General features: G+C 46.3%; 1 protein-coding gene across 7 annotated transcripts in view; it reads left to right on the forward strand.

The window, feature by feature from the left end:
- Nucleotides 1-25469, forward strand: part of APBA2 (amyloid beta precursor protein binding family A member 2) — a 134139-nt gene that overhangs the window by 58524 nt on the left and 50146 nt on the right. For 6 of the 7 annotated variants that reach the window (XM_060179278.1, XM_060179275.1, XM_060179280.1 and 3 more), the window contains one exon: nucleotides 9920-10919. In XM_060179278.1, coding sequence (XP_060035261.1) covers nucleotides 9960-10919 — 960 coding nt within the window. In that variant the 5' untranslated portion in view covers nucleotides 9920-9959. Of the gene's footprint in view, nucleotides 1-9917; nucleotides 10920-25469 lie in introns of those variants that run through there. The other variant, XM_060179281.1, reaches the window with a different exon arrangement.

A 25469-nucleotide genomic window follows, 5' to 3' on the forward strand; every position in this document is an offset into this window, starting at 1 on the left:
CTTCACAGGCGGTGAAGCAGGTCTGCAGGTGTCTATCTTTCTCTCCCCTTCTCTGTCTTCCCCTCCTCTCTCCATTTCTCTCTGTCCTATCCAACAACGAATTGCATCAACAAGGGCAATAATAATAACCACAACAAAGCTACAACAAGGGCAACAAAAGGGGGGAAAAATCGCCTCCAGGAGCGGTGGATTCATGGTGCAGGCACCGAGCCCAGCAATAACCCTGGAGGAGGAAAAGAAGAAAAAAAAAAGTAACTTTACAGGTCACAGGGAAAAGAAAAATATAATTCTAGTAAGCATATGCAAGATTTGTATGCTGAAACTTTAAATACTGATGAGTGATCTAAAAGATGGACACACACACACACACACACACACACACACACACACACACACACTAGAAGATTCAGAATTAACTTTTCTCCTAAATCGATTTATAGATTTTGGAACCTTTCCACTCAACTTCCTGCAGGAGTTTAAAAAATAGATATTGACAAGTTGATTCTAAAATTACGTGGAAAGGCATGGGGATGGCTGAAAGAGGAGTCAGATTCAAGATGAAAACACACCCCTGATTTTATGCTGGAGAAGTTCTCTTGTAGATATTCAACAAGGAAAGTCCTTATGAATTGAATTATTCTCTCAAAGTATCACACACTCAGTGTCATCAACATAGAAGTGTATTGCCTTGGGGTCCTGGAGATTAAAAATGTGAAATCAAGAGGCTGGGTGGTGGCATACTGGTTGAACACACACCCACCCGCAGGGGGGAAGAAGCTTCATGAGTAGTGAAGCAGTGCTGCAGGTGTCTCTCCCTCTCTATCTCCCTCTCAATTCCTCTCTGTCCTATAAAATAAATTAATGTGTGTGTGTGTGTGTGTGTGTGTGTGTGAGAGAGAGAGAGAGAGAGAGAGAGAGAGAGAGATGCCAAGGTTGTTGCCTTAATTAATGGGGGCTGTGAGGAGGTAATCTTTTGCAACCTCAGCTTGTGTCTGGTGAGTTGTGGTCAGTCTTGGCATTCCTTGCCTTGTTAATTTCTGTCTTCAGCTCTGTGGTCATCTCTATCCCTCTCTGTATGTTGTTCTTCTCTTTTCATGAAGAAACCAGTTGTATTGGATTAGAACTACCCTACGGACCTTCTCTTTTTAAAAATTCTCTTTAAACATTTTTATTAGGGGATTAGTGGTTTACAGTTATTGGTACATGTGTAAAATTTCTCAGTTTTCTGTATAACACTCCCCCGCCCATCAAGGTCTTCTTCCAGCATTGTGCACCAGGGATGAAAGCCCCCCCCCCCAGAGTTATTTGGGGTTTTTTTTGTTACTGAGTTTGGCGAGTTATTTTTTAATATATTTTGGTTATTAGCCTTTTTGTCTGATGTATGACATATAAAGATCTCCCATTCTATAAGGAGTCTCTGTTTGGGTGATGATTTCTTTTGCTGTGCAGAAGCTTTCTAGTTTGATGTAGTCCCACTGGTTTATTTTTTTTTTAGTTTTCCTTGCAGTTGGATTTGTATCATTGAAGATGCCTATAAAATTTAGATGGAGAGGAGTGTTGCCAATATTCTCCTCTAAGTATTTGGTAGTTTCTGATCTAACGTCTAGGTTTTTGATCCATTTAAAGTTTACCTTTGTGTGTGGTGAAACAATAGAGGTTCTGTTTCATTCTACTGATCACACCTGCAATGGCTTAGGCAAGCTCACATTCTGGGGTACTTGGGGCTTAGGACTTCAACGTATAAATTGGGGGTGGGGTGTTGTTCAGTGTATCTCATGATGTGACTATAGTTTATTTTCACCTGCACTGGCGAGTGTCTGAACATGTGCAAATAGCTGGACAGCCAGAAGAAAGGAGTCCGTTTTCCCTCTGGTCTTGTGGCTGACTTCTCAAATGGCTTTCTTTGGCTGCAAGAACAGACCTTGTCAGGGACGTGTTCAGTGATATCCCTCCTTGATTCAAGGTATGTGCAGACGCTGATCCCATTTTTTTTTTTAGCATGTTGAGACAAAAGTTAGTGCTGGTGATGCTCCATGCGGTGGAAACTGCCTTCTCAGGACCCTCGATTTCCACCTATCAGTGAGCAGAAACAGGGATGACTTTGGGACTCCACCAAGACCCTCACCCTTCCTTCTCAATTCCTGTCTCTATCAAGATATTTTTTCAAAGGCAATAAAATGAAATTGTAAAAATAAAAAGAAAGATAGCAGTACAACAGACAAGAACATTCAGTACACATCAAAACTTAAATGATCAGGATCCCCATTCAGCCAATGCCAGTGCAGCCAACAGGCAAGTATACAATGGTTAAGATATTTACAAAGAGTTTACCGTAAAAAATGAACTGTTAGAACGTATCCATAGCCAAATGCACACTGAGTGACTGAAAAAATGCACCAGGAAGTCAGAAAGAGTGGCCTTTGAGTTCTGAGGCAGAGGCGCTCACTTCCTCCTCTCCTTAGTTCTGAAATGGGACTTGCAAAGACAAACAATATTAGGAGGACAAGCGCCATGGCGTGTGTGCCTTTTGTAGTCACACCTGTGAGGTGACAGTTCTGCAGAGGAAACAGGTCTCCGTGTCCTTTGAAAGTAATCAATGGAATATATATATTCCATAGCTTGTTTGGCTAGTTGGTTGGGCATTTAGGCTGTTTCCACTCTGGCTATTGTGAATAATGCAGCTATGAACATAGAGGTACAAATGTCCCTTCTAATTAGTCTTTGAGTGCCTTTTAGAGAAATGCCTAAGAGTAGTATTGCTGGACCACAAGGCAATTTTTATTTGTTTAAGGACTGTCCATACAGTCTTCCAAAGGGGCTGTACCAATTTGCATTCCCACCAGCATGCAACTGCATTTTCTACTGATTGATGTGCCGTTACAGAATTCATGGTGTTTAGACAGCAGGCCTAATTGTCTCGGACATGTAACAGGTGCTGTGTCTGTCCTATATATTTGAGTGGCTTTCCACTGGGTGTGTTGGAGAGGAGGACCTCTGTGAGTGAGTGAGTGACGTAGCTGTCCTTTCTTCTCTGTATTCTTCATCTCACACCCACAGCCAAGGCTCAGAAGACAGCTCACCTGTTAGAATGTACCCTTTTCTGTGTTAGACCCTGGGTTCGAGCACCAGGGCACTGTGGATGACACAGGGAAGCTCCATGGACGATGGGGTGGTGTGGTCTCTCTTCTCTGTCTGTGTCTTTCTCTACTTTCTTGCTAAATAGAGAAATAAATGAGTAAAGGCTGAATGTGAGTAGGTAAGTCAAGCTCAGCCACCACCCATAGAGCCATTTCATTCTGAAATTCTTCTTTGAAAACACACACACACACACACACACACACACACACACACACACACACACACACACACACACACACACACACACACACTGCCGAGGGGATTGGAATCCTGGGAAGTGATGTGCTCTATGAAGCCACCACCTCCCGGGTACCAGGATGTACCTTGCTCAGCTTAACAAAGATGACTTCTGTTTGGCCCTCACGCCTGGCTCTCTCCTGAGGCAAGGGGTTAAGCTCCTCTGCTGCCCCCCTGCCACAGCTGCACCCCAAAGGAGCATGGCTCGAGGCCACTGCTGAAGTTGCCTGTGCACCAGCAGGAGGTGGAATTTGGCAGCTATGTGGGACCTGCTTTCAGTGACTCCAGGCTTCCTGAAAAAAACTGCTGCAAATGGAAGGTGTTGCCACTAGATTGCATTATAATCCTGAAAATGCCTCTGATGCCAACTCGAAGCCTTTGTGCCTGGCTGGAGAAGGCACTTATAAACACGCTTTTATTGAAGTAAATTGAATACGAGATGCCCAAGAGCGCTCTTCCTTTGAAAGGCCTAATTCATTCTATCTGTACTTTGTTCCCCTTCTTCCTCCCACCCCTGCACCCTCCCCAGCCCACCCACCTAGTCAGGTACATGTCTGTACAGCCCTGGATTCCACCTTTTGTCCAGGGCATCCTTCCTGTTTGTAGCCACAGAGAAGAGGAGCCACATCAAAAAAATCTATACTACTAGTCAACTAATTAGTCTAGCTAATGTTGAATGCGTCAAACAAAGAAACAAACAAGATCATTAGCAGTGTTTAATGATATGTATGTTATGTTATTTATTTATTTACCGGAGCATTGCTTAGTTTTGACATGGTGGTACTAGGGATTGAACCTGGGACCTTTGGTTCCTCAGGCATGAAAGTCTTTTTGCATAACTTTTATGCTATCTTCCCAACCTCTCTGCTTTTTGTCTTTCAACTTTGATTTTTTTTTAAATAATTTATTTCTTTTTGGGGAATTAATGTTTTACATTCAACAGTAAATACAATAGTTTGTACATGCATAACATTCCCCAGATTCCCATTTAACAATACAACCCCCACTATGTCATTCATCAGATATGTATGTCTTTTAAGATGTATTTATTTGTATTTATTTATTAGTTACTGAGGGGAGAGAGAGCCATAACTCTGGACCTCCAGGGTCAATGCCAAGCCATAGTGTATCCTGAGGCAGAGAAAAGAGAAATCACTCTTAGTGCTCCTTTCTTTATTTCAACTTTGACTCTTTTTTTTTTTTTTTTTTTGCTTATTGTAGATTGTTTTGGTATGAACTTTGTTGTTTAAAGTGTCTTCTTCAAATATTTATTTTGCCTGTGGAGGTGTGTGTGTGTGTGTGTGTGTCCTATTTAACCCAATCTCTGGAATGTCAGCCAAAAAAAAAAAATACCACAACTATTTGAATTTTAAAATGGTCACTGCGGATTTTTTTTTTGTTTTTGTTTTTGCTTTTTTCCAGGAAAATACATAATAGTAGGGGAAAATCATTCATAACAGCCATAGGTAATAATGTATTAAGAACATAGTTGGGGGGCTGGAGAGATAGCATGCCGGTCCTTGCGCTTTACGCCACATGCGCTTAACCCGCTGCGCTAACGCCCGACTCCCCATGCTCACTAAGTTTTAGAAACAGTTTAGTTGTACCAGCCTTAGTCTCATTCGTTTGTTTCAATGGGAAATCTTTACACTTTCTGGAAGTACAGAACACAAGGGGTCCCATGGATATTCTCTGGATCTGTGAGCTGCCTGTGCCCCCAGATCCATAGGTTCCTAGCTTCTGATGGTTTGCAAATTTTGCTACACATTGAAAATCTCAATGCCAAGTCATACCTCATGCCAATGAAACTGGGATACAAGGCTTCAGAACTATTTTTACTTTTATTTTATTTATTTATTTTTTTGCTACTAGGATTATCACTGGGGCCTGCATGATGATTTTACCATTCCTTTTATTATTTTGAATAGAAACAGAGAGATATTGAGAGGGAAGGGGGATAGATAGAGATTGATAAATAGAGACATCTGTAGCTCTGCTTCATCACTCACAAAACTTCCTCCTTGCAAGTTGGGGACTAGGGGCTTGAACCCAGGTCATCATGCACACCACTGGGGGCACTGCTACCTGGTCCTTCTCAGTTTTCTCTTTAACATGGGGGTGATGCTTGTAGGGGTTCTGTCCTGTGTCAGGCCCTGGGAGTGTATGTGGTGCTGCCCACAGGACATCACTCCATGGAGCTGCTGGCCCCTTTGCTCTCCCCCATCCTCACTCTCAGGGAGAGGAGTCTGCTTATGTGTTAGCCGTGGCACCCAACACAAGCTGTGGAAGGTCCATTTTGGGAGAGGAGTGTTTGGGGAAGGACACAGCACCTGTATCCAAAGAAGTATGGATCCCTTGTGCTTGACTGTCCCCTGTGAATGTGAGGACTCTCTGGTAAGATGGCAGGCTGGCAGAATGACAGCCTCTGGCCAACTGGAGTGATGACCTTCAGTGATGACCTCATCCCCTCCCATGGAGCAGATCTGATGCCAGTTTGGGTTAGGGACTAGGGTGGCTGGGGGGATGCTCAGACCTTCTAGGGTCCCTGCTTAGGGACAGGCCCCTTGCTGTGGCCAGCTGCCTAGTCTGTGGGCTACTCCGTGTGAGCCATGCCACCTCTCACATCTCAGTCTCCCCCAACACGGCAGCAGCATGCGGCCTCATCAGTCATTATGCTCACACTCTTGAGTGTCTGGACAGGATGAAATCATTATCTCCTTCTCCCTTCTCTGGGGAGTGTTCACAGTGCTGTGATTGTGGCCATCTGGTACACCCAAGCTCACGGCATGATGTGTTTTGGGCTTCATGACAAGCAAGATGCTGTGCTGGGTGCTGGAGGGAAGGGGGAGGGTGCAGGGGTACAGAATTTAAAATGGCTCTAGCTTATGTCTTCTCTGAGGAGACAAGGGGGAAGAAAATGTCACAATGAGGCCAACTTGGAGCCGGGGCAGGGGCTGCCTAATGTCCATACGCTGCCCCCCAGTTACCCCCAGCTGAGTCATTATCCCTCTCTCACTCCCAACTATTTTAAGTTAAGCTTAAGTAATAATAGCTATTATTATTACTTTGACTGGGGCAGTGGCTCAACCAATAGAGCACACACTTGGCAAGCCTGTGGCCCCAGGTTCAGTTCCTGGCACTGCAGGTGACCAGAGTTGGTGTTGTGGTCTCAGTATCTCTCTCTCTCTCTCTCTCTCTCTCTCTGTGTCTCTCTCCTCATTAAAATAATCAATTAATGATTCTTTTTAAAATTTTTAAGAGTTTTTAAAAAATTATCTTTATTTATTTGGATAGAGACAGCCAGAAATCGAGAGGGAAGGGGGTGACAGAGAGGGAGAAAGACAGAGACACCTACAGCCCTGCTTCACCACTTGTGAAGCTTTCCTCCTGCAGGTGGGGGCTGGGGGCTGGAGCCCAGGTCTTTGAACACTGTAACATGTGCGCTCTACCAGGTGCATCACCACCTGGCCCCAATCAATCAATTATTCTTAAAACTTAAAAAGAAAATAAGTTTGAATCTTTGGGAGCCAGAGAGATAGTTCATCAGTAGAGTACCGGGTTTGTATGCTTAAGGTTGCGGGTTTAGTCCCCCACCCCCAGCACCACTATATGTAAGAGCTATGCAGTGCTCTGGTGTCTCCCTCTCTCCCAGCTCTCTCTCTCTCTCTAAATATGTATATATACATATACATATACATATACATATACATATACATATACATATACATATACATATACATATATACATACACACATGTATACGCACACATGTGCTTTTAAATATACAAGCTCTCATTTCTTAACTGAAGCCTTCAGAATAAGCTTTCTTTTCTATGAATCATCTATGGTGCAAACAAAGGTATATATTAATGCAAAAGGCTGATTGAAAGATACAGCAAATGTCTGACTGTCCACTTAGTTAAGGACATCACCAGCCAAATGTTTGAATGCCCTGTGTGTCATTTCCCTGATGCTGGCTCCTTAATTCCCCCTGGAGAGTTGGGGGTCTTTTCACTGTCTCCCTTCCTCCAGCCTGCAGTCCTCAGTCCTCAGTGGAACTCCTCTCAGCTGGGCCCAGAGAGATGGGACCAAACCATGTGTTATATGCTTGCTGAAAATTGCCCAGTGATTGTGTAATTCATGGGATAAAATGCAGAACCCTGGACAATGGGACATAGGCCTCCCAGCTTTGATTCATAAGATCTTTGCAGCACTCTGTGTATCTGTACCACATCCTCTGCTCTCTCTGTCTATTTATATTTAGAGAGGAGGTCTGAGATACCAAATATTGCTCTACCATCCATGGAGTTCCTGTGACGCTGTCCATGGTTCTGGGGATGGAAGCCAGGGCCTCATAGACAAGACAATTGCTCCATCCAGTCTCTGCTCTCCCCTGTGAGCCCCCTATCTCCTGGGACCAGGCAGTGCTATCTTCTCTTTAGTGTTACCTGCCTTATTATCCTTACTCCTTTGCATCTATGGGACTGCAGCTCATGGGCAGTGTCTCTTCATGAGGCTCTGGAGAGTGGATCACTGGGAAAATGCTGTTTGACTGCAGTGAGATTGAGAAGTAGAGCTTCTGTGAGCCTGGGGCTATGGGTCAAACTAATGTGTGTGTGGATGGTGGTGGTGTTGGTGGTGGTGGATTGGGATGGACTTCCAAGAACAGCAAAATTAGATTTGGCAGGTGCATTGTATCTCCTGAACAGACTTCATCATGCTTTCTGAATGGAAAACCACTCACCTCCCTCCCTCCCTCCCGCTCTCTCTGTCTCTCTCTCCCTCCCTTCTTTCCTTTTTTTTTTTTTTTCCTCCAGGGTTATTGCTGGATCCACCGCTCCTGGAGGCCATTTTTTCCCCTTTTTGTTGCCCTAGTTGTTGCAGCCTCGTTGCGGTTATTATTGCCATCGTTGACGTTGCTTTGTTGTTGGATAGGACAGAGAAATGGAGAGAGGAGGGGAAGACAGAGAGAGGGGGAGAGAAAGATAGACACCTGCAGACCTGCTTCACCGCCCGTGAAGCGACTCCCCTGCAGGTGGGGAGCCGGGGGCTTGAACCGGGATCCTTACGCCGGTCCCTGCGCTTTGCGCCACGTGCGCTTAACCCACTGCGCCACCGCCTGACGCCCCCTTCTTTCCTTTTATTTATTGGGGAGATTAATTTTTGTAAATATAGTTGTTGATATGTGTGTAAAATTTCTCAATTTTCTGCATAACACTCTCCCCCAGCCTAGGCCCTCCACCATCATTCACCAGAACATGAAACCCCCACCCCCAAGTCCTTTACTTTGGTGCAATACACCAAACCCAGTCCAAGTTCTACTTTGTGTTTCACTTTCTAAGAATTCTTATTTCTCAGCTTCTGTCCATGATTGAGATCATCCCATATTCATCCTTCTTTTTCTGGCTTATCTCACTTAATATGATTCCTTCAAGCTCCATCCAAGATGAGGGAAGAAGATGACTTCATCATTTTTAACAGCTGAGTAAATACAATTTTCTTAGCCATTCTTTTTTCTTTCTGCCAGATCTTTCTTTTTCTTTTCTCCCTCCTTCTCTGTCTTCCTTTTAAAATTTTTTTTGGTGGTCCGGGAGGTGGCGCAGTGGATAAAGCACTGGATTCTCAAGCATGAGGTCCCGAGTTCAATCCCCGGCTGCACATGTACCAGAGTGATATCTGGTTCTTTCTCTCTCTCCTCCTATCTTTCTCATTAATAAATAAATAAAATCTTTATAAAAAAATTTTTTTTGGCTGAGGTTTCATATCTACATGATTCTACTACTCCTGTTGGACTTTTTTTTTCTTTATTGGAGGGATTAATGGTTTACAGTCCACAGTAAAGTACAGTAGTTTGTACATGTGTAACATTTCTCAGTTTTCCATATAACAATTCACCCTCCTCCAGGTCCTCCTCTGCCATCATATTCCAGGACCTGAGTTTTTTATTTTGGTGCAGTGCACCAGCATTTTTGTTTTCTTTTTACTTTTTCCAGGTAGAGAGAAAAAGAGTGAGTGAGAGAAAGAGACAGAGAGAGAGAGGAGAGGAGAGACGCTACAGCAGTGCTCCACGAGTCATGAAACTTCTCCTGAACAGGTGCTCTCATGTGGTGGATGAGGTCTTGAACCTAGGTCCTCATGCCTGGTGTAAGGGTGTGCTCTGCTGGGTCAGCCATCCCACCAAGCCCCCCTTTCATTTTGAGAACAGATATTCTGACCTCATGACTATCTTGGTCTCCTAGGCCACCTAGGCCAAGCAGGCATATTCAGGAAGTCATGACTGTGTTGGTGAGTTCTTTGAGGGGGGAAGAAGCAGGTGCCTTGCGTCTTCCTTTGTCCTCCAGCTCTGTGTGACCTCCTTTCTGTTTGGTACGGGGACACCTCACTCCTAACACTGAAATTGTCTGTGTCTGGGGTGTCATATTGTCCAAATAGATAGCTGTTCTGGCAGACTGTGATAGTGAGTGCCAGGAAGGGCTACCCTGTGATTCTCAGGGTGCCATGCCTTGTGGGGTCCTCACTCTGTCTTCTCTGACCTTCCTCCCAGTTGCTGCCCCACTGTGACGATGGCAGTGTGAGCATCCGCCATGGCCCACCGGAAGCGTCAGAGCACAGCAAGCAGCATGCTGGACCACAGGCCACGGCCAGGACCCGGTCCCCATGGCCAGGAGTCTGAGAGTGAGGATGCGGGGCTGCCCCTGGAGGAGTACGTTCCCCCAGGGATGGAGCTCGCTGCCCTGCACCCTGAAAGCCCCCCGCCACCCACAGAGCAGAGCTGCCATGACCACAGTCCCGATGGTGACTCCAGCTCAGACTATGTGAATAACACCTCAGAGGAGGATGACTATGATGAGGGCCTCCCTGAGGAGGAGGAGGGCATCACCTACTACATACGATACTGCCCTGAGGATGACAGCTACCTGGAGGGCATGGACTGCAATGGGGAAGGCTGCCTGGCCCATGGTGGGCACCCCCTGGAGACAGATGAGTGCCAGGAGGCGGTGGAGGAGTGGACGGACTCGGCCGGGCCACACGGGGACCAGGGAAGCCCTGACTACCCAGACCACCTCCCACTCCCGGAGGATGAGGCATCTGTGCTGGAAGCCGTGGACCCAGAAGAAGGTGGCCACTACTGTCCCAGCGAGGAGGGCTACCCGGACTACTATCCCCCAGCCATTGAGGCCAATGGCAACGCGGGCGGCGTAGCTCCCTACCGCCCCCGGCGTGGGGATGGGGACCTGGAGGACCAGGAGGAGGACATCGACCAGATTGTGGCTGAGATCAAGATGAGCCTGAGCATGACCAGCATTGCCAGTGCCAGTGAGGCCAGCCCCGAGCACACACAGGGCCGGGGGCCTGAACTGGGGGCTGGGGACTCCACAGAGGCTGTCCCACCTGGTGAGGGCAGCCGTGGCCCCAGCAGGCATGAAGGGAGGCCCAAGTCACTGAACCTACCGCCTGAGGCCAAGCACTCTGCAGACCCCCAGCGGGGTTTCAAGACCAAGGCCAGGACTCCCGAGGAGAGGCCAAAGTGGCCCCAAGAGCAGGTAGGAGTGCTCTGGCAGCCCCCAGGGAGGCGCAGGGGGTGAATCTGAACACCTGCCTGTGTGGGTAAATGATCTTTGTGTGTGTGTGTATATATATGAAGGAAATATATATATGTATATGAAGGGAACATCGTTGTCAAGAATCCAGAAAGTGCTCACAGCCAAATCTACCTGCTTCATAAATTGTAGGAAACTGGGGCTAGCAGACCCTCTACCCTCATCTATTAGGTGTCATTTCTGTGTTTACTTATTTCATTTATTTATTTTGGATAGAGAAAGAAATTGAGAGTGGAAGGGAGAGATAAGGAGAGAAAGAGACACCAGCAGCACTGCTTCACCACTTGTGAAGCTTCCCCCCCTCGCAGGTGGGGAGCAGGGGCTTGAACTAGGGTCCTTGCACATTGTAAAGTGTTGATATATGCCCCCTATTTTTAATTGCCACCAGGATTATTGTAGGGGTTTGCTGTCTGTACCACGAATCCACCACTCCCAGCCACTATTTCCCCCATTTCCTTTTTCTTACCTCTCTCTCTCTCTTTCTCTCTCTCTCTTTTTAATTTTTTTCATAGAAACAGAGAGAAATTGAGATGGAAAGGGGAGCTAGAGAGAAAGAGAGTAAAAGGTAGACACCTGCAGACCTGCTTCATCGCTTGTGAAACTTCCCCCCTGCAGGTGGGGAGTAGGGCTCGAACCTGGGTCCTTGCGCATGGTAACCTGTGTGCTCAACCTGGTTTGTCCTCTTTAGATTGTGATCTCCAGTAGCCCAGAATCTTGTAAAGGAAAATGTGCCTTCATAGAAAGACGAAGGTAAAGCAAACACAAAAACCCCAAACCACAATGTATGTGTGCTTAGCTCTTCATACATTCAGCCACAATATGTGTGTGTGTGTGTGTGTGTGAGAGAGAGAGAGAGAGAGAGAGAGAGAGAGAGAGAGAGAGAGAGAATGAATGTGGGGAGGGGGGGAGATAACCCTCCATGGGGGAAAACTGATTAGTAATTGGTGCCTGCCGAAGATGCCCCTGCCCCTTCCTATGTTCCACCCCCCAGAGGAGGTTAGGTCTCTAGTCTTTTCCTGCATCTGCTTGTGGTTGGGGGGACATCTGCTAGAGTTTGGGCATAGCCCTCTGCAGCCAATGCTGCCCCCTACCTCCAGGGTACACCCCAGGGCCATTGTGTCCAAGTGACACTTCTCTGAAGCCCTGGCTGGCATGATGGGTAATTAGTGGTCAATAATGACTTCGAAGCTAATTATTCTCAGTTTTGACAGAGCCTGGGAGATGAAATGCATGCTGATGAAGCCAGTGGACTTAAGCATCACTCTGTTTTCTTTTAATTAGAGCAAAGTCAGTGTGTATTTACATTTGAAAAGCTGTCTTTCACGGAAAAAAAGTAAAAAGCACTGACTATTATAAAGATGTAGGTATTAGGCTATGTCAAGGAACTTTTCTCTGGCCAATTTTGTGGACAAGTGGGAAAAGACCACCCTTATATTCAAGAGCCCCCATTATTGCTTCATCCAGGGGAGTTTCTGTATAGAAAATGAGTGCTGGTGTTTGGGGTATAAGTTATGCTGACTTGCTGTTGAATTTCTGGAGCTTCAGTTGTGATGTCTTTGCTCCCTTATAAGATTCCTAGGCGCATGTTAATATCACTTCTGGGTGTTCTGTCAGGTCCACCCTTTGCATTTAGAGTGAAAACAAAACTGTCACACTAGCCCCTCACCTGAGGCCCAAGGTTCTGACTTTGTCTCGATGATGTGGGCTTCACAAAGTGGTGACACTCCTTCCTTGCAACAAAGGACATTCCTGACAAAGCTCTTGGCAAGAGAACAGTCTCTAGGACACAAAGGGAGGGGCAGGGCCTGAAGTTTTGCTGTGTTCACCCCTCCCTGAGGCCCAATGCTGACTCGAGTAGACAAGCACACCTTCTGATTAGAGAGCTGGGAGGGGGGATGACCCAAAGGAGCCGGTGGAAGTGGGGGACATAGGCGACTCTGCCTAGGGCCTAAGGGGGGGTATGGTCTTGAGAGAAAGAGCCTTGAGGGCTTGGGTGGAGTAAGTGCCTACCCAGGTGTGAGGCCCATGGGTGGTTGGTAGAGTGGTGCTATAGTGGTAGAGAGAGATGCTCCTCCCCTCCACCCCCTTCTCCTCCCCCCTCCTACTTTCCCATCCTCCCCCTTCTTCTCCCCCTGCTTCCCCCTCCCCTCTCCTACATTCCCCTCCTCCTGTCTACCCTCCTTTTCTCCTCCCAGCTCCCCATCCTCCCCCCTTCTCCTTCTCTCTGTCTAACAAAAGAAATGTTAGGCCCAGAAAGTTTCTCGCTGGTATCATGCAGTCAAAAGGCCCAGTGCCTCTTTAAAAATTAAGATTATTACATGAGGTCCATCCATACTCCCAGCTTCTCTGTCTCTTTCCCTAGTCGGGCAGGGCTCTGGGGAAGCAGGGCTCCAGGACACATTGGTGGGGTCATCTGCCCAGAGAAGTCCGGTTGGCATCATGCTAGCATCTGGAACCTGGTGGCTGAAAAGAGAGTTAACATACAAAGCCAAACAAATTGTTGACTAATCATGAACCTAAAGGCTGGAATAGTGCAGATGATGAGTTGGGGGGGGGTCTCCATTTTGTAGATAATTAGTAGGCATATTTTAGTTATATTCCAAAGGGCCCATGACTATACTAGTTGTTTTTTTTTTTTTTTTTCCTGAGCCTGACATCTGATATGCAGGTGGATCCAAGTTACTGTCTGAGGAGATGATGTCATGGCTGGAAAAAGGTAGCTGGATCAGGGAAGACAGAGGGATAAAGAATAGGAAAGCTATCAGGGGAAGTGATGGGATACAGAGTTCTGGTGGTGGGAATTGTGTGGAGTTGTACCCCTCTTATCCTATGTTTTTTGTCAGTGTTTCCTTTTTTTTAAAAATTTTTTATTTAAGAAAGGATTAATGAACAAAAACATAAGGTAGGAGGGGTACAACTCCACACAATTCCCACCACCCAATCTCCATAACCCACCCCTTCCCATGATAGCTTTCCCATTCTCTAGCCCTCTGGGAGCATGGACCCAGGGTCATTGAGGGTTGCAGAAGGTAGAAGGTCTGGCTTCTGTAATTGCTTCCCCACTGAACATGGGCGTTGACTGGTTGGTCCATACTCCCAGTCTGCCTCTCTCTTTCCCTAGTAAGGTGTGTCTCTGGGGAAGCTGAGCTCCAGGACATATTGGTGGGGTCTTCAATCCAGGGAAGCCTGGCCAGCATCCTGGTGACATCTGGAACCTGGTGATTGAAAAGAGAGTTAACATACGAAGCCAAACAATTTGTTGAGCAATCATGGATCCCAAGCTTGGAATAGTGGAGAGGAAGTGTTAGGGAGGTACTCACTGCAAACTCTAATGTACTTCTGCTTTCAGGTATATATTTTGCAGTAGTTTATGGATACATGTGCACATAAGCTCTCTCTCACAGAAACTGGTGTATATCTAGGTTATGGGACTTTGTTAGAAAGTGAACTACCTGAGATGAAATTAGAGTGTACTATAAAAGGAAAGGTCTCACCCGAGTAATGAAGCCGAAGGGTTGTCATTCCACATGTGAAGTCTCTGGACACAGTCTGAGGTAAAGCATGTTGAGGTGGCAATCGTTGCGTTAGTGTTTCCTTTTTATAAATAAAAATTAAAAGTTAGAAAAGAAGGCCAGAGAGATAACTTACCAGGTAGGGTGTACACCTTGCTACTGTATTACATGGGAGATGCTGTGGCAACAGGAAACTCTGGTGCTATGGTGTCTCTCCCTCTCTATTTCCCTCTATTTGAGTCTTAAAAAAAAGTGATCCATACTATGGGAAATCTCATTTGAGTGAGGCCATAGGCGCGCATGTGTACATACACACGAAAATTGAGAAAGCAGGTAACATCTCTCCCTAAATAATGTCACCTTTTCGTGATCCAAGACACTGGGAAACCCCATCAAAGCTGCCTACTCATGGCATAGAGTTGGGGGAGGGTTTACTCATTTGCAGACTGATTCCACCTGGAAGGCAGCCTGGTGGTTCCCAGCACTGACTTAGCAACGAAGATGGGTCCCCACTTCCAAGTGAAACTCTGCTCCCCTGTCTCCGTTGCTGTCTATGCGTTAGTCCCCGTGGCCTCACTAGCTGTGGGTTTAAGGTACAACAAAAGCAAACACTGAAGAATGTGGGCAGCACTGGCCACCTTTAGACTCACACTTTTGTTTCTTCAACTCTAATATATCTTCACTGAGGGGATGCTGATCTACAAAATTGGGGTTGTCATTCCAAGGTGTACTTTTCCAGTCCATCTCATCCCACACCCAACCGTCAATCTCTGTTAGTGCTTCTTCCTTTCCTCTCCCCAAATCTGCTGCAATAGACTCCAGTCCATCGAGGATTCACCCTACACCACCTGGGTCATGTTTGCTTTGTATCTGAGGTAGACTCACACTTTAAAAAAAAAATGCATCACCAGGGGAGTCGGGCTGTAGGTAGTGTTGTGGGTTAAGCGCAGATGGCACAAAGTGTAAGGACCAGTGTAAGGATCCCGGTTCATGCCCCTGGCTCCCCACATACAGGGAAGTTGCTTCGGTGAAGCAGGTCTGCAGGTGTCTATCTTTCTCTCCCCCTCTCTGTCTTCCCCTCCTCTCTCCATTTCTCTCTGTCCTATCCAACAATGATGACAACAATAGTAACTACAATAATAAAAAACAAGGGCAACAAAAGGGAATAAATAAATAAATAAATAAATAAATATTTAAAAAAGCATCACCAGGGAACCAACCCATAGCCAGCCAGACACACACACACGTACACGTACACGTACACGTGCACACACATATGCACACGGTGGTACCAACCTGCCTCCCTGGCCCATTTTTATTCTTTAGTTTCTTAAGAGAAAGAGGTAGAAAGATAGAGAAGGGAAAGTTAGAGCCAACAAGATACCACAGCATCACCCCAACCTCCATGGAGAGCCCCCCCATTGGTGCTATCCTTGGTGCTACCATGGGGTACAGGGGCTTCACCCATAAGAGGTCTCTGCTCTATCCAGTGAGCTATCTCTCAGCTCTGGATTCATGATTTGCCTGTCTGTTTCAGTGATGTATTTATTTTATTTTAATGACAGTGGAGGAAAGAGATGGGAACTCTGCTCATCTCTGGCAAGTGGTGGTTCTCGGGCTTGAAACTGAGCCCTCTGGCATCAAAGTCTGGTGCACAAAGCACTGCACTATCTCTCCATCCATTTGAAAATGTGGAGTTTCCACCTTCTTTGGATGACTGGCCCATATTCTGCTCTGCCTGTCCCCTTCTGGTAACACTCTTGTTCGTTTCATATGTTTATTCATTGCTATCAGACCACTGTTTTTCCCATGCAGATAGAGAAACAGAGAGTGGGAGGAAAGACAGGCACCACAGTGCTGGAGTTTCCTCCAGTGCCATAACACCTCCCATGTGGTGTCAGGCAGGCTCGAATCCTGAGAGGCTTTCTCTCTCTGACTCGGTGAGTCTTTTGTTTTCTTTGTTCATTTTTTTTTCTTTTGGGCCTGTCATAAGTGAATGAAATCATCACAATGTTCCATGGTTCATAAAATGCATAACCATTTGGGTCTCTTTGTTTAAAATAGAGTAAGAAATAAAGTCCCCTCACTTGGAATGACTTTGGTGTTTGAAAGCACAACTACAGACCAGGCCTTTCACACATTTGCATTTCCAATTATCTGAGGTACTGATGATCAAGACTGTGAGACACTGTTGTTTTCTAACTGCTGCGCCACATTTATAGAACTCCATTTCAGAATTCATTGATTTCCATGTATTTCCATAACTCGAACAATTTGTCGTGATTTGTTGTTTCCTCTGCCTTTTTGGCTAATAGCATGCAGTATCAACTGTCCACTTAGGCATTGTGAGCTTAAACAGATTTCTTGTTTAAGTGCAGCACGACAATGTGCATTTAGTATCAATCACTTGTAATAACATTTTAGTCTGCTCAAACTTCAGAGCCAGGAATGGAGAGCATTATCACAGAAACTATTTGATAATGCCTGCATTTTTATTCTTAATTTCTTCTTTCATTCTTTTGCCACCAGGGTTATTGCTGGGGCTGGGTGCCTGCGTGGCTTCACTGCTCCTGGCAGTCATTTTGATCTTTCTCTTCCTGATGGAAACAGAGAGATAGAAATAGAGAAGGGAGAGAGAGAAAGAGGAGAGAGAGAAAGAGAGAGAGAGAGACTTGTAGAACTGCTCCATCGAGAGAGAGACTTGTAGAACTGCTCCATCACTCATGAAATTTTGCCTCTGCAGGTGGGGACCAAGGGCTTAAATCATGGTAACTTGTGTACTCTACTGGGTAAGCCACCAGCTGCCCCTGGAAATGTTTTAAATCAATTTTTGTGTGTAATCCTTAGTGTGTCTATGCTCTTGAGTGACTTTCTCAGGAAGGTAGATAGACCGACCGATCACAGGATGAAGCTTCTTCCTCTAGTGCAGTGGGGGCCAGGCTTGAACCTGGGCCACGTTCATAGCAAAGCTGAAAGTTTTCATTTGTATGCCCGAGTTATCTATACTCTATGATGGGCTCCACGATAAATCAAATGCTCAGTAACAGGGCATATGCCCTGTATGTGTGAGGCCCTGGGTTGGATCCCCAGCATTGAATAAAATGGTATCATAGTAATTCACTCTCTCTTTCTCTCTCTCTCAATAAAAATCAACATGATTATGAGTCTGTAAAGAAATATGAGTATGGTTCCGTGGCTCAGCACCCCTGGGAATTCCCACCCGGAGCTACTGAATGCTCACCTGCCTTTCAACAAGAGCCCACTTTCAAGTTTGAGAAACCACACTGTGGAAGACATTCTTGGAAAGAAAACTTCTGTAGGCTCCCTCTTCTCTCTCCTACTCATATGAATGCTGGAAAAATTATGTCCTGACAACCTTCAGGATGACTAAATAGCATTTTGCTTAGCCAATGAATGGACCCCAAGATTGCAATAGAAATGGAAAAATGCGAAGAAGGATGTCCCACAGTCTCCACAAACCTAACTGATGAGCCCTTAACCTCTCTCTCTCTCTCTCTCTCTCTCTCTCTCTCTCTCTTTCTCTCTCTCTCTGTGTGTGTGTTTCCCAGACTCTTAACACTGAACATAAATAATGCACACAGCGCTGTGATGGCGGCTCAGCTGTTGACTTTGCCATCCTGCGTTTACAGTCTGACATATTCTAAATGCTTTCCCATTGCCAGGAATGGTTATGATTATTTCTGTTGACCTTTGAATGTTCCATTTGGGCGACGTGCCTGTGATTTATGTGTCTGTTCCCATCCTGTCATTTAGTGCGCTGGGTGCAAATGTCACCATACATAAGACTATCCTTGGGATCTCTGTATAAACCATGTCCTTCTCCTTCCCGTTTATTTCCTGAGGCTACAGCTCCCAGCTGTGCATGAATGGGCTTTGGTCATCTCCACAATATCACCTCATTTAATTGTCTCTCTTCCCTGAATGATTGATTCATGCCCTTAAATCTTTTGAGGACATAGCACTTTCTTGTGCTGTAGGAGCGCTTATCCCACTGCTAGTGATACTTTTTTACTTGCTGGTGTATTCCTTAGACTTTCAGACCCTTTTCATGGTCTCTGTGCCATTTTTTTTACCGCTAGGTTTATCTCTGGTGCTCAGTGTTGGCACTGTGAGTCGACTACTCCCGGCAGCCATTTTTCCCTTTCTTTTTATTTAATAGGACAGAGAGTAATTGAGAAGGATGGGGAAACGGGATAGGGAGATAAAGACACCTGCAGACCTGCTTCACTGCTTGTGAAGCATCCCCCTGCGGGTGGGGAGCTGGGGCTCAAACTCCTGTCCTTGCTCACACACGGTAATGTGTGCATTCAACCAAGTGTGCCACTGCCCAGCTCCTTGGTGGAACTTTTTATGACTCTGATGACTGATCCGGCACTTTTTTTTGTCTGGTAACAGCATATTTTAGTTATATTCCAAAGGGCCTGTGGCTATACTAGGTGTTTTTTTTCCTTGAGCCTTAAATCTGATATAAAGGTGGATCTAAGTTATTGTCTGGGGAGATGATGTCATGGCTGGAAAAAGGACCAGAAAGCTGGATCAGGGAAGAGAGTAGCTCCCAAATATGGCAAAGGGGTATACATATTGTTGACTGTAAACCCCATTGATTTGGTGTGATCTGGGGCCCATATTCAGCTTAGGAGCCTATGTGACCTCTGCATCCCCATAGATCTGAGCTCAGATTCTGTGGTCATGAGTAGGAATGTTCCAAGCTGCCCCAATATCAAGACCCATCTTCCTCAGGTGTAAGCATAGAGTATGTTGTCCAGCCTCCCTTCAGAGGATGGAATGTTCTCCACTGTTGTTGATCCAAGTTGAGGGCAAGGTCCTATGGGGGCCCACAAAGGGGTCTATTTTGTTGTTCCTGATAGAGATGACCAGTAACAATGGAGAGAGGGATTTATTCGAGGTCTAGGTCCATCATGTCTGTTTGAGAATCTCAGGACCCCCGAATAGGGCCCCAGATGATGGGGCAGGTGATGGAGAGTGATTCTAAGTCTGTGGGAAGCTCTCTTCAGAACTAGAGATACATGGTTGGGGTCCAGGGCCAGGCTAGGCAGGGCTGGGGGTCTCTCTCAGGGTCCAGCTGCATCCTTGCCCTGGGGAGTGACAGCAGAGGGCTGAGCCAGCACCAATTGCAGGACAAGTAGAAGAGCAGGGCTGCTTGGGGTCATGCCTGAGGGGGCTTGATGATGGGCATGGAAGTGGCAGGTGGGGCAGGTGCCATTCCAAACACCTCCTCAAACACCTCCTCCACCCCCAGTCCCATTATCACCTGTGCTGTGTCACCTGTGGGGATTTGGAGGGGGGGTCTCACTTGCCCTTTTGGGGACATGCTCAGCAGATAACTGCTCTGGAATCCTGATTTTGGGGGGTGAGAGAGACACCTATATATCTCTAAGGGCTTCTTCATTTTCTCACACCCAGTTTTTTTTTTTTTTTCATCAGAGCACTGATCAGCTCTGGTTTATGGTGGTGTGGGGTATTGAACCCGGGACTTCAGAGCCTCAGGCATGAGAGTCTCTTTATATAACCATGATGCTATCTACCCCCACCCTCACACCCATTTCCTTCCTTCCTCTCTTTCTTTCTCCTTCCTTCCTTCCCTTCCTCCATCTGCCCTTCCTCTTTCCTTCCTTCTTTCTTTTTTTTTCTCACATCCAGTTCCTTCCTTCCTTCCTTCCTTCCTTCCTTCCTTCCTTCCTTCCTTCCTCCCTCCCTCCCTTCCTCCCTCCTTCCCTCCCTTCCTTTCCTTCATTTTTTTTTTTTTTTTGCCTCCAAGGTTATCACTGGGGTTCAGTGACTGTACTATGAATCCACTGCTCCTGGATTCCTTTTTGTTCCCCTTCTTGTTGTTGTCATTGTTGAATAGAACAGAGAGAAATCAAGAGAGGCGGGGAAGACAGAGACGGGGAAAGAAAGACACTTGCAGACCTGCTTTCACTAGGTGTGGATCCATGGGCTCGAACTGGGATCCTTATGCCAGTCCTTGTGCTTCATGCCATGTGTGCTTAACCTGTTGTGCTACCGCCTGGCCCCCTCACATCCAGTTTCTAAAGGGAGATTAACTGAGACCCACTTGACCCTGGGTTAGCAGAGTTCTGGGCTACTCTGGTCTCTCACTAACTCCAAATGCTCACTTATACCCCTGCTTCACCCATGCCCCTACCCAGCAACTCCTAGCTCCTTCCCTTTAACCCTCCCCTGCTGGGCACTCCCAGTGTTTTAAGGGCTGGTTTCTGCCTTCCCTCCTGTTTGCCCCATGCAGGCTGGCATCAGTGTGTACTCTGCACTGGGGGTAGAAAGAAAAATGACATGGTATGCTGAGTGGCAGCTCACCAAGTGGAACACACACCTTGCTATGCATGAGGCCCTGGGTTCCAACTTCAGTACTACATTTGGGCTCCAAGGAAGCATTGCAACTGTTGCATTTGTTTGTTTGTGCCTCCAAAATAACTCCAAGGTTATTGCTGGGGCTCAGTACCACCTGAACTATGAATCCACTGCTCCCGTGGCCATTTTTTTCAATTCTTTTGGATAGGACAGAAGTTGAGGGGGGGGTATAGAGAGGGAGAGAGACGGAGAGACACATGCAGACCTGCTTCACCACTTGTAAAGCAACCCCCCTGCAGGTGGGGAGCTGAGGGCTCGAACCGTGATCCTTGCACAGGTTCTTACACTTTGTGCCATGTGTACTTCACTCAGTGCACCACCACCCAGCCCCCTGTTGTGTCTGTACACTGTGTCTGTCTACCTCTCTATTGTCTTGAGGCCCATTGGCAGTAATCTGTAACCCAAGGTCTTGGGTATACTTTCCCATTTCATTAAGAAAATAACATTACAGAGGCTAGATGGTGGTGTACCCAGTTAAGTGCATATATTACCATGCACAAGGACCTGGGTTCAAGTCCCTGTTCTTCACCTGCAGGTGGATGCTTCGCAAGAGCATTTTTCTTTCTCTCTCCCTCTCTGTTTTCCCCTCCCCTCTCAATTTCTCTCTGTCCTATTAAATAAAATTAAAAAAGGGGGGGAATGGCCATTAGGAGCAATAGATCCAAGCCCCAGCAATGACATAGTATGTAAAAAAAAAGATTATAGGACCAAGAAAATGGCTCTTTTGGACAGTGCACTACTTTGCCCAATGTGTGACCTAGGTTGGAGCCTGGTCCCCACTATACTAGAGGAAATTTCAGTATTGTGGTCGGTATCTCTCTCTCTCTCTCTCTCTCTCTTTCTCTCCCTATCTCTGCTACTCCCACTCACTCCCTGAAAAATTCAACATGGAGCAAGGAAGCCCAGAGATGACAAAAAAACAATAAATAAAAATTTAAAGGACATTACAATTTTCATTCTTAAGAGAGACAGAGACCCTACTGTCCAGGTGGGCTGGGCACTCTAGTGGACACTTGAGCCTATGACTGCCAGGCAGGCTTCCTGGGATGGACTCCAGTGTGGAGCTAAGCAGGAAAGCAGTAGGACTTGGGAAGTCCACCATCTGGCAGGGCTAAATGTGGAGGTGCATGGGCGCCCTCAGCACAGAGCTGGGGGATGGGGTTGTGACAGTGACTGAGAACTCTGCAAAAGGACAGCTGGAAGGCTGAGGGTGAGGGGAAGAGGGACAGAGAAGGGCCCTCAGTGGGAAGGGACTGGGTTTCTGAGTACTTCTGGGAGCTGCGAGGGCAGAAGCTCACATGTGGGAAAGGAAGGGGGTGGGTGGGCAGTGTCTACTAACACAGAGAGAGCCAGGGAGGTGCCAGCTGTAGAAGGTGCCCATCCTGTGAATGACATGGACTGGAATTGCACTCACCTGCCAGCAGTGTGTGTCTGAGGTGAAAGTTGGAGAGTGAGAGAGGCAGGGAGGTGACCCAAAGGGATCTCCAATCCTCATGACCCTGCAACACCTCTTTGCCCCTCAGGTGTCCCAGCACTTCAAGGCACGTCCAGATGACAGAACTACATGGTCACATGGCATGCCCTCAGGAAGTGCAGAGCTCCAGGGAAGAATTTGTAGAAACAGCTGTGCTGAATGTGAGACTCAGAGATGCATAATGTCACATGGTGTGCTTGCTGGAAATGGCATGGCAGGGCCCAGCCCGTATGGGGTTTCTATCCTGATGCATCCATCCACATGGCAGCCAGTGCTGGTTAGAAACTAAAAGAAGAGGCTAACTAATGGGCCTAAGCAGTGGCACACTGGGTAGAGGGAAAGCTTCATGAGAGGTGAATCAGTGCTGAAGGTGTCTTTCTTTCTCTTTGCCTATCTCTATCAAAAAAAAAAAGAAAGAAAGAAAGAAAGAAAGAAAGAAAGAAAGCCCAGAACAGTGGAGTCATAGTGCTCCAGCGATAACCCTAGGGGAAAAAAATTGGAAAATATGTGTTTATTTATTTGAGAGTATCACTGTTTTTTTTTGTTTTTGTTTTTTTGCAATACTGAATCTTGAATGCAGGACTTTATGTTTGAGAGTCCAGTGCTTTATGCACTGTACCATCTCCCAAACAACTAAATTAAAATTTTAAACAGGAGGTTCACCGAGAGCCAACCCCATCCCCAGATCAGACAGTACTATAGACAGTTCAGGAAAACTAAGCAGAGAAAGGAGGTGAGATTATCTTCCCAGGGGGTGGAGTCCAGGATCTCCAGAGCCCAAGTCTGATAGCGGATTCCACAGTCAGCCTTTGTAGAAAAAAAGGTGTTTCCACCCAAGACCAGGTCAAGTTCCACTACTGGGTCTGAAGACTCTTGAGAACTGGTCTTACAGAAGGTTGGTGTCCCCCAGACTCAATAGTGAGCCTGTGGTTTTAACTGGTGTCTGGTCCTCTTTCACTAAGAGGCAGACATGCTGTCCGTGGTGCTGAATCATTGTCGAACTGACCTCTCTACAGTGATAATTCTCAGTACAGTCCATGAACCTTAGTGAGACTTGGGATGTGGATTTGCAGCTCAGAGCACCTTAGGGCAGGGTGCTGGGCTGGAGGTCTGATGGAGGAGGACAAGGAAAGAATATCCCATTCTCCCTCCTTGGTTAACCTTTCCCTTCTTTGACTAAACACTTTGCAGATGGCCTCTGGGGCCTGTTTGCCTACAACCACGTCCTTTTAGGGCTCATTCTATGGCAGATGGGAACCCACAGGGGCAGGGGCAGAAGGGAGAGAAGAGGGGTGCACAGTATTTTATTAATACTATTGGTGTCTTTTATGTGACCCATGTAAACTGCTGACTTAAGTGAGGTAAATCAGATTGTCCCTCATTAGTATCATTAAAATAGAAATATGGTACCAAATAGGGCATTAAAGTAACAGCTAGTTTTGCTCTCTTTAGTCACAATTTTAGGAAAACCAGATATTCTGTTTTGAAAAGAACTTACTTATTTTTAATTTTATTAGTGATTTAATAATGATTGATAAGATTGTGGGATAAGAGAGGTACAATTCCATACAGTTCCCACCACCAGAGTTCCATGTACCCTTCCTTCACTGGAAGGGTCCCTAGTCTTTATCCCTCTGGGAGTATGGACCAAAGATTTTTATGGGGTGCAGAAGGTAGCAGGTCTGGCTTCTGTAATTGCTTCTCCACTGGACATAGGTGTTGGCAGGTTGGATCCATGCCCCCAGCCTGTTTCTATCTTTTCCTAGTGGAGCAGGGCTCTAGGGAGGTGGGGTTCCAGGACACATTGGTGAGGTAATCTGCCTAGGGAAGTCAGGTTGATGTCATGGTAGCATCTGAAACTTGGTGGCTGAAGAACTTCTTTATTTTTTAAAGATTTATTTATGAGATGGGGGGTAGGTGGGGGAGTAGAACACCTGCCTGACACACACCATGAAGAGTATCAAACTCAGGACTCCATGATTTTATTCCATCACTCTAATCACTGCACCAATTCCCAGGTCAAGGGCACTGTTTTTATGAGAGAGAGGGAGAGGGAGACAGGTAGACAGTCAGACAGATAAACAGACAGACACCCCAGAGCATGACTCAACTCTGGCATATTCACTGCCAGGTTTTGAACCTGGGACCTCAGGCATGAAAGTCCTATGCTTTCTCTGTCCGCAGCTCCTAAATACCCTGTTTTGTAGATTCATCAAAATTGAACAATTAGACTTAATAGAAGCTAAATGGATTCATTGATGTCTTTATTCATGTGTGACTTCAATTTGTTTTTCACATTATGAATGATAGTACTTTCTTAAGTGCTTCATAACCTTAGGCAGTTCCATTGAGTCCCAGCTTAGCTATTTATTATTTCCCACAAATCAGTGACTCATACTGGGAGGACAGAGAGCAGCGGCCTGTGGAGACCAGTGGACATTAAATACAGAAGATCCCCCTGCAAATGGAATTCTGATACTGATTCAGCTTTGCTTGCCTGTTTTTCTGAGCACCTTTGTTTCTTTCAGTTTTCAGATGTTGTGTTAGCTTTCTCAGAATATGTGTGCAGGGCTCTGGACTTCATGTGAAGGAGGTAGGGGACACAGGAGAGGAGGCCTGGGGGCTCTAGGGAGAAGGCTAGCCTGGATCTGCCATCAAGCCAAGTAGAGCTTTGCACCTTTATATACAAAAACGTGCGGTGAACTTGGAGGGCCCATGGGGAATAGCATTTGTGTTGGCCCCTGGCCACAGTTTGTCAGACTCTTCGGTGGAGAGGCCTCTCCCCAGGCACAAACTTGGGGCTTACCTGCTCTGCGCACCAGATGCGGGGGCCCAGAAGGAATGTTCTGGGGCTGTAGGAGTGAGCAGACTGGATCATTCCCTATGTAGCAAGAGACGCCACCAGAGATCACCAGGGGAAAGTTTCATGCACAAAATCCATTTATTGAACAGCAAAGAAGGGTTTAGAAGGGGTTGCGGGAGGAAGTGACATGTGTATACCATATATAGTAGGAAGGCAAAGGGTCTGGGGGAGGGTCAGGACTTTTCCAGTAATTGTTGAGCAAGAAGTTTAATCGGTTAAAGGAATGAGAAAGC

The sequence above is a fragment of the Erinaceus europaeus genome, chromosome 20, assembly GCF_950295315.1.
Source record: "Erinaceus europaeus chromosome 20, mEriEur2.1, whole genome shotgun sequence".
In the NCBI taxonomy this organism is placed as follows: Eukaryota; Metazoa; Chordata; class Mammalia; order Eulipotyphla; family Erinaceidae; genus Erinaceus; species Erinaceus europaeus.